Here is a 9,288-nt window from a genome sequence, read left to right as displayed (position 1 = left end):
GAGTCAAGGGGTGAGAGGAAAAGGGAATGAATTATTGTTGTATATATATATATTAAAAAAATATAATTTTTTAATACATGTCAGACACTTGTACTTTTTAAAAAAAAAAAAAAAACTGTACAAAGTCATGTGATAAACTGATTTTTTCCCTACTTTTATCAGCCATAGTAGGAGTCAAAATTGAACAAGTACACCCACAATATTAAACATCCTGTTGATTTGTAGACTTGTTCAAATGGAATGTGAACATGAGAAAATATGGAGGATTATATATATATATATAGAGAGAGAGAGAGAGAGAGAGAGAGTCTAGAGAGAGGTGGGACCATGAAAATAATGAATTAGTAGAGTATGTTCAACGACTAGCTGAGCTGAGCTTCCGTAGTCAGCCCCAACCTCCCAAAACCTAATCACAATCTCTTAAAAATCAAATTTCAATAATATGTTTGATTCAACCTCATCATTAATTTCATCTTCATCTTCTTCATTCTCCTTTTTCTCTCCCCTTTTGAGAAAAACTGCTTTCAAAATCAATGGATTACTTCTTCTTCTTCTTCTTTTGACCGATCAACTATGGGAAATTGCTTGGGCAGACCTGCAAAGTGCGCTCATGCTTCTTCTAATCTATTCGTTGGTACAATTCTTCTTCTGATTTTTTAATTTTTCCCAATATAATCATGTGGGTTTGTCTTTGATTTCTAGGGTTTTTCTTTTGCATTTGTTATTTTGAGACTCTGTATTGAGCACAGCTTTAGAATCAGATCGAACACTTTAAGGTAAAATTATTGAAGTGCATTTCCCCAAATTCTCAACAAGTTATGTTTTTTTACTCAATTTTGATGAAATTTTATGAAGAGCAAGTATTGGAGATTTGTTTCTTTGATTTTTTTTTTTTTTAAAAAAAAAAAAAAACCGTTATAATTTTTTTTAGATAAAGTTTGCAGTTTTTAAAAAAGATTTAATGAAAAAAGAGAGAGGAAGGATTGGCTTGGATTGGATTGGATTGGATTGTTCCATATTAGATCAAGTTTTTAACTAGATTATCACACAAATTTGATGAGGGGAGAAAAAGAGAGTAAAGATTGGAGATGCTCTAACACCATTGTTTTCCTTCATGCTATTGTTGGACAATTTATTTTTTTCAATTTGTTTTGAATTCATTTTCTTTCTGACACGAATTTCCACAACTTCTTTAGAAACATCTGTTCTGCAGAGAAGAATTGAACAAATTTGAACTTCTTTGCCATAGTCAATCCTCTCTCTCATACACTCTAGAAATCTTGGTCGGAGTCGTATTAGCTTATTTTTCGGCCATGAAATAGAAGGCTACCTATGTATAGATTGGATTTAGTCACGCCGTACAGTGGCAGACCCAGGAATCTTGTTTAGGAGAGACCAAATTCTATGGTTTCAAAAATTAAGGATGAAGTTTTAACTATTTCATTCTTAGCAAAGAATATGATTGAATCTACAACTATAGTTTATATTCAATATTGAGATAGACATAGAACATCGAAAGAGGATTATATTAGTACTTATTCCATTATATGTATGCATCGACATGAGAATAAACTTTGTTAAGAGATAACAATAAATTCCTTTTAACTTTTAACTATCCTAGAATTTTAAAATTAGAAGAAATCAACAAAAAGAAAAACCGAGTCCTATAAAAGCTCTGAAATCCTCCAATAGAAATTGTATCGGAATCAATCATTATAAGTTCTCAAATTAGTTAGTTCCTTAAAAGCTCCAAAAATGAGCATTCAACTCACAGCAGAGAGAAAAAAGAAAAAGAAAAAGAAAAAGTCAAGGCCCTTCAATGGGCATTTTATCAAATGGATGATAGTCACAAAAGAACTATCATACAACCTCTGAGTCAAGTAGTTAACATAATGCATGTAACCGAATCGGTTAGCTTCCATTTGGGCTACACATTTCAAATTATATCTAAGTTCTAATTATAAACAATACCCTTTAGCAAATAGATCACAAAGAATAACAATTAGCAGCTGTAAAAGGGTGACAAAATATACTCTTTATGACGACATTTTTGGCATACCATTGCTTTGTTCTTTGCCGGGGCTAGGGCAAAGGCAGATATATGAATCTACTCGGACTCAGGCAGTGCCTTGCCCGTAACTTGGTAGTATGCAACTTGGCAATATGGATTTAGTCATGCCTTAGTAGTAGGAATTGTGGAAGGGACTCACGTTTCTGAGGAAGAAGCGCGATTTTGCACTTCCAAGGAAGAATCGCATAAGAATCACGCTTCTAATGCGAGAGAATTGTGATTAGGGTTGGGACTAGGACTTCGATCATCATTGTCCCTCTCTTCTCTCACTGTCGATCTCGATCTTCTTTGTCTCTCAGGGCTTCGATCGTCTTCGTCACTCTCGTCTCTCACTGTCAATCTCGACTGTCTTTGTTTCTCTCTCTCTTCTCTCAGTCTCGATCTCCTCTTCATCTCTGTTTGCTTCTCTTTCTCTTTGTCTCTATTTGCTTCTCTCTCTGTTCGTCACCCTCTCTTCGTCTTTGCTTCTCTCTCTTGATCTATTCTCTGTTCTCCCTCGCTCTCCCTATCCGTTTTTATATTTGTTTTATATAATATAAATATAATTTATCATATATATAATATAATATAATATAATTTATAAATTATAATATTTATCATATATAATATAATTTGTCGTAAACAATATAATTTTTCTGTCTAAAATAAAAAATTATTTATTTTATCATATATAATATATTTTTTATTTTTTTAACAGAATTTATTATTTCTTAACTTTTCAACATATAATAAATAAAACAAATCATCTAATTGTTTAAAAAAAATCTATTTAAATCATATATAATAAAAAAATCTTAAAAAATTTATAAAATAAAACATCTAATTTTTATTTTTATTTTTATTTTAACATAATTTATTATAATAAATAAAATATAATTAATAAAAATAATGCATAAGCGCTCCTAATTTACGACTCCTCTAAGTGGCCACGTTCCACCGGTCCCGCTTCCGCTCTCGCTCCCACTTCGTGCAACTAAGGGTCATGCACAATGCACTTGTTCTCAACTGGGGCAAGGGTAGATATATAAATCTATTTAGCAAATAACTCGTGTGAGAATCACAAAAGGTGCCGATTTAACACAGTGTACCCTGTTTGAGAAATGGCAACTCGATCGCTCGGCTCTAGCTTCGCCTTCGGATTCAGGCCCATGTTTTTTCCCTTGGTCTCTGATCGGTGCCTAAATGTTACATATTTATCCCTTAATATACGCTTTATTAGTATTTTACTGTAGTTCCGGCTGTCTTGCAATTGCTGTTTTTTATGAGTTTGAATTTTGAGTCACTTTCAAATCACTTGTGTAGTGGTATTGCAGGCAACTTTGGTTTCTGGTTTTATTGCATGAGATTTTAGTGGTAAATATTCTATTTTCTTTGAATTTTTTCCCCACTTTTTATCCAGAAACGACAACGCCCCCTAGCACAACAAAAGATCATCCATACCTGTCCACCCAGCAAAGTTTGAACAAAGCTCTCATAGCATCCAAAGGTGATACGCCAATCTCCAACAACCTCAAGTCCTTTACTTTCATTGATCTCAAGAATGCCACCAAAAACTTCCGCTCAGATAGCCTTCTTGGTGAGGGAGGATTTGGATGTGTTTTCAAAGGATGGATTGACGAGAACACTTTTGCTCCCAGCAAGCCAGGAACTGGGATTGTAGTGGCCATCAAGAAGCTCAAAGCAGAAAGCTTTCAAGGTCACAAGGAATGGCTTGTATGTGTCATAAATACTGCCTTTATGCTTTCTTTTTCAGAAGTTGCCCATCATTGTATGAACTAAACTCTGTTTGACCTTTGAAACTTGGCAGACAGAAGTAAACTATTTAGGTCAGCTTCACCATGAAAATCTTGTGAAACTCATTGGTTATTGCTCAGAGTTTGAACACAAACTTTTAGTTTATGAGTTCATGCCAAAGGGAAGCTTGGAAAATCATCTATTCAGAAGTAAGTTAATTTCCTTGTTTTTTCTTTACTTTTTCCATTTTTATCCTTCCAAATATATTTTATCTTATTTTTCAAAATGAAAACAAGGGGTGCATATAAGTACCAATATGATTGGAAGTGTGAATTTAGCAAAACTGGAAATTAATGACAGTGCACTACGTGATTAAACTGTGTAAGAGAACAAAGGTTTTGAAATGATCATGTAGAGGAATCATCAAGGTTTTTGATAATTCAGGCAACCAGCTTTGTGGGTTGTGCACATATAGGTTGACCTGGTCGGGAACTTCTTTTTGAATGCTATACCAGAAACATATTTTGACAGGCTTTTGAAATCTGGATCAGACCAATTATCACCAAAAAAAAAAAAAGGGGGGCTTCACACCAGGAAAGAAGAGCCCCGTTTTCAATCATGAACCTTTTCAGCCACACTAAAATTTTATTCTGATAGTTTTCATTTTCCTTTTCCACCTAACCTGGCCTTGGCAGCATTAAAATTTCAGTCAATGGCATTTTTATCTAAGTTTTACTTATCCAAAATGAGGGAAATTATATCCAGCATTAAATTGCTATTTCTTTCCGTCTGCAGAAGGTGTTCAACCTATTCCTTGGGCTACACGAATGAGTATTGCTGTTGACGTTGCACGCGGACTATCCTTTTTACATAATTTAGATGCTAATGTAATCTACCGTGATTTGAAGGCTTCCAACATTCTACTTGATTCAGTATGTCAACAAATTTGAAGTTTGAGTTCTTGGATCAATATGGAATTGCTGCCCCTGAATTCATGTAATCAGTTTCTATGCCTCACGGAGCTTTGTTTGACAAATTTTGTGTAGGATTTCAATGCAAAACTTTCAGATTTTGGCTTAGCAAGGGCTGGTCCCACTGGAGATAACACTCATGTTTCTACTAGAGTTGTGGGAACTCAGGGTTATGCGGCACCAGAATACGTAGCGACAGGTTTTGATCTTTCTATTCCTTTCTTAATGCATTTTCTTGAACCAAAACAGTTATATATATCACAATATTCAATGATAACACAATCCGCAAATATTGGAACATATTGATAAGTATCTTGTCAACCGTTAATAGTATCTTGCTCTATACTGTTCTTTTAGCTTTTATATATGAATAGCATAAGCAAATTAAATATGGTAAACAATAACCGAAGTGACAAAATTAGAGAGGGACGATCATAAAATGAGAGAAATTATGAACCTAATGAAATGGTTGATTGTAGAAGATGGAATGTTTCAAGAAGACATGTGAAAACTCCCTGAATGCTAGTCCCATTAGCTGTCGTCAAAATTTTGCACAGCCTCCTCTTCCCAAGTTTGCTTTTAGTTCCTTGGCCTCTCAAATTTCATTTTTGTCTACTTAGGTCAAGATAGCATCAGTTTCATGTCAAACCCTCATTTCTGTTTCCGTTTTAGGGAAATTTTTGCAACAAAGATGTAACGCTCCCAAAATTATTACAATAAAACCAATCCTTAAAGCATAAGAAAAATAGAAATAATATGTTTTCATTCATCAGAGTTCGTTTACAAAAGTTAACACATGCGACATACATTCATAAATGTTCATCTTGAATCTACAGCATGTGTTTCAATGTAAAGAGAATTAAAATTAAACATATAGTCATATGCTCTATAAGCTTACATCTTTCCAAGTCATTGCTTGGTTACACAAAAGTGAACCTAACTTAATTTAATTTAAGCCCTTGGCTATACAAAATAATATAACAAACTAAAGAAGCTCTTGCTCTCAAAAGTCCCTCCAAGCTATTGCTTTGGCGGAGGCATGTCACTAATACCTAAAAATGGTTTTCCCAAATAGAGTGAGTTAAAGCCTAGTAGGAACAATCTAACACAGTATATGAAATTTAATAAAGATATGAGTACAATGTGTATATACAATGTTTGTGACAAAACATTCATATTTTTATTACATAATCATAAAATACCAAGTTCATGTCTTATTTCATTTTCCTTCAATTCATTTCAATTGATGAGTCAATTTTATTATCTTTCAACAACCCCAACTGAGACTACAACTCAGTGGTTATTTAATCAAGACAATTGCCACACAACACTTCAATATGCCATTTTACGGAAATTTCGTCTGCGGGATCGGCACCCATGTATACACAAGATTTCTGGACTTTCACGTTGGACATTCTAGCAAACTTAATTTCAATAAAGTCCGTCCCTTATCTCCTCCCAAACAATGGAGTACATCCCATTTTTCTTCCCAAACATCATACATATACAATGTATTTAAAACATAGTCATATTCAATGACAACCAACAATAGATTAGTTTCAATTTACCTAATCCTCATGCAATTTCTACAACAATCATAGCTATCCTCCACAGATAGCGCAAGACAGATATTTCTAAACAGATATACAATCTTCTTAATAGATAAATTATTCAAATTCCCATAGGTGAGAGACAACACGTGTCCAACTCCACCATTTATATCAATAATCCTCCAATTTTACATTACCAATATCGATTTTTAGCTATTTATACGAAATAACAATTTGACTCATTTAGGACAAAACTCCCATTTTTTCAAATATCAACAATTTGTCACAAAACAACCTCATATTCAAACCCCCAAACCATTTATTTCACATTCACTAAAAACTCTTCTTTTTATTTCACACCCAAACCCTAGGTTTGTTCAAACTACTCCCCAAATCCCACCATTTTTACACAACGACAAATAACTAAGCTAAAAACCATATAAAAGAGTAGAGAATTCCTACCTCAAAGAGAGAAGACGAGCCAAGCAAAAGTGAAACTTCAAAGATGCCCAAATCCAACTCTATTCGGATCAAAATGGAGATCTTGAGATGGTCTACCTTTTTATCAAAGGGATTAGAGTGAAGAAATCATTAAAACTAGGTGAAAATATAGAAAGAGTTTTAGAGAGAGAGGGTTTCAACTTTAGGTTTTAGGGAGAAAAGATATGAAAACGTGATGTAAAAAGTCATTTTCGCGATCTGAAATACGCATAATCCGCTTAAATGCAAAAAGTGCTGCTCGAGCGTCAGATACAAAAAGTTGTTCTGCTCGAGCTCCAAGACACAATGAACAAGACGCTCATCGCTCGAGCATAGAAAACATACATCCAGTTGTTTTACAGACAACAGACCAACGCTCGAGCGCAAAAAAGTTTGCTCGAGCGCCCACCCGCTCGACCGTAGGAAACGCCGCTCAAACGTAGAAATCACTCTCCCAATAGTTTTGCAAACCTGCAAAAGTACTGAAAGTTTGCAAAGCCCGCTTAAGCGGAGGATCAAAATTCTGAGTAACACAAGATTTGAAAAACAAGCGATCAACTTGCCCAAACACAACCACAACAACCCAAAAGCCAATTTAAAAGAGATACAAGGGAAGCAAGGGGTAAAAAACAATATAAAAGCATTAAATCCGAGTCCGGAATACCACAAGAGTCGGATCAAAACCGGGATCGATAATAATATCTTGTCAACCGTTAATAATATCTTGCTCTATACTGTTCTTTTGGCTTTTATATATGAATAGCATAAGCAAATTAAATATGGTAAACAATAACCGAAGTGACAAAATTAGAGAGGGACGATCATAAAATGAGAGAAATTCTGAACCTAATGAAATGGTTGGTTGTAGAAGATGGAATGTTTCAAGAAGACGTGAAAACTCCCCGAATGCTAGTCCCATTAGCTGTCATCAAAATTTTGCACAGCCTCCCCTCCTCAAGTTTGCTTTTAGTTCCTTGGCCTCTCAAATTTCATTTTTGTCTACATAGGTCAAGATAGCATCAGTTTCATGTCAGGCCCTCGTTTCTGTTTCTGTTTTAGGAAAATTTCTGCAGCAAAGATGTTGAAAGTACTCAATATAGGTGTGCAAATGTCTGCATACATTGTTAAGTTGGGAAGTAAAAATAATTTCGCTAATTTTTATTTTTTGGTTTCTGTTATTGATCATTCTCAAGTACTAGAATTCCAGCAACCTCTTGAATGACTTCTGATTTTAATTTTTTATATTAAAAAAAGAGGTAAAAAAGAAAGAAAATGAAAATAATAGAATGAGTTGCGTTATTATTATTTTCATGATGTCATGAGAAGAGGCCTTAGATAATTTGGCCTGTTCTGGTGAGTTTGCAATATGGTGTTTATATTTTCTCTTAATATATATTGACTATAACCCCCCAATAAATGATTTAATTGTATCATTATACTTTCAAATTGATTAAACTTTTCAGACTAAAGAAACTGTTCATTTTTGCCAAGCAGGACACTTGACTCCAAAAAGTGATGTGTACAGTTTTGGAGTCGTGTTATTAGAGTTGCTATCTGGAAGACGAGCAATGGGTGACGAGAGAGCTGCAAGCGTTGACGAAACCTTAGTGGATTGGGCAAAGCCATTTCTAGGCGACAACAGACGAATTTTGAGAATCATGGACACGCGGCTCGGGGGGCAATACTCCAGGAAGGGAGCCCAAGCTGCCGCTGCCCTTGTGTTGCGGTGCCTACACATAGATCCCAAAAATAGGCCACCGATGATGGACGTTCTAGCTACATTGGAACAACTTCACACATCATCAAAGGATGTTCCCCAGACTCCAGAAGCAAAACTGGAGCATCGTGGGGTTGAGCAGTCGAGCTACCATCGCAAGTCGCTCGCTACTGCAACCTCAAGGTAAGCCGTGGCTCTCTTTTTATGTCGATGCAAAGTCTCTTAACATACTATAGAGAACTATGAATGAAGAAGCATAATCTTTTGTGGGTACTTGAGAACTCAAGACTGTTTACAATATTTATGTTTTTAGACAACAGCTATCCCCAACACGAGGAGGAAAAGGAAAAGAAAATAGCTTCATGCCTGTGTTTGGTATGTGTTTGTGTAGAGAGACTGCATCTCATTTGTAAAACAGTAAAATCATTTCATATTTCATATTCTTGTGGATCAACCACCCATAATCTTGTGTGTCTCACATCAATTTGACTGCACTAATCTCCTCTTGTTGGTCTCATTTAGTGTTAAAATTTTTCATAAAATTTGTCCCTTTAAAATGCAATTTTACCCTTACGAACTTGAGGTTTTTGATGCATACAAGTCTTCCTGTCCGAAGGAAACCAGCCAAGCCCTTTTTCTCACAATGTATTGTAGAACTGTTGCGATAAAAAGACTTCTAATTCAGTATTTATCGTTCAGTTGTGGGCATACTTTTGCACGATTGAGTGGCTAGGTTTTTTGATGACATGAATCTCAGTTATGCGA

At 35.0% G+C, this 9,288-nt stretch overlaps 1 protein-coding gene across 1 annotated transcript; it reads left to right on the top strand.

Moving 5' to 3' along the window:
- Positions 1-233: 233 nt before the first annotated feature.
- LOC114266412 (putative serine/threonine-protein kinase PBL18) lies at positions 234-8,979 on the top strand. Its single transcript, XM_028207296.2, has 6 exons — positions 234-634; positions 3,471-3,784; positions 3,879-4,014; positions 4,601-4,737; positions 4,852-4,975; positions 8,301-8,979. Exons 1-6 carry the CDS (start codon positions 574-576, stop codon positions 8,708-8,710), a joined length of 1,182 nt encoding a protein of 393 aa, XP_028063097.1. The 5' UTR covers positions 234-573; the 3' UTR covers positions 8,711-8,979.
- Positions 8,980-9,288: the final 309 nt, after the last annotated feature.

This window comes from Camellia sinensis, chromosome 12 (genome assembly GCF_055761805.1).
Source record: "Camellia sinensis isolate YWXY chromosome 12, ASM5576180v1, whole genome shotgun sequence".
Classification (NCBI taxonomy): domain Eukaryota; kingdom Viridiplantae; phylum Streptophyta; class Magnoliopsida; order Ericales; family Theaceae; genus Camellia; species Camellia sinensis.
This window is presented reverse-complemented; position numbering and strand designations above follow the sequence as displayed.

Coding starts and splice junctions, on each gene's coding strand:
- LOC114266412 (XM_028207296.2), top strand. CDS start 574: ATGGGAAATTGCTTGGGCAGACCTGCAAAGTGCGCTCATGCTTCTTCT. Junction 635..3,470: donor TTCTTCTAATCTATTCGTTG/GTACAATTCTTC, acceptor CTTTTTATCCAG/AAACGACAACGCCCCCTAGC. Junction 4,015..4,600: donor GGAAAATCATCTATTCAGAA/GTAAGTTAATTT, acceptor TTCCGTCTGCAG/AAGGTGTTCAACCTATTCCT.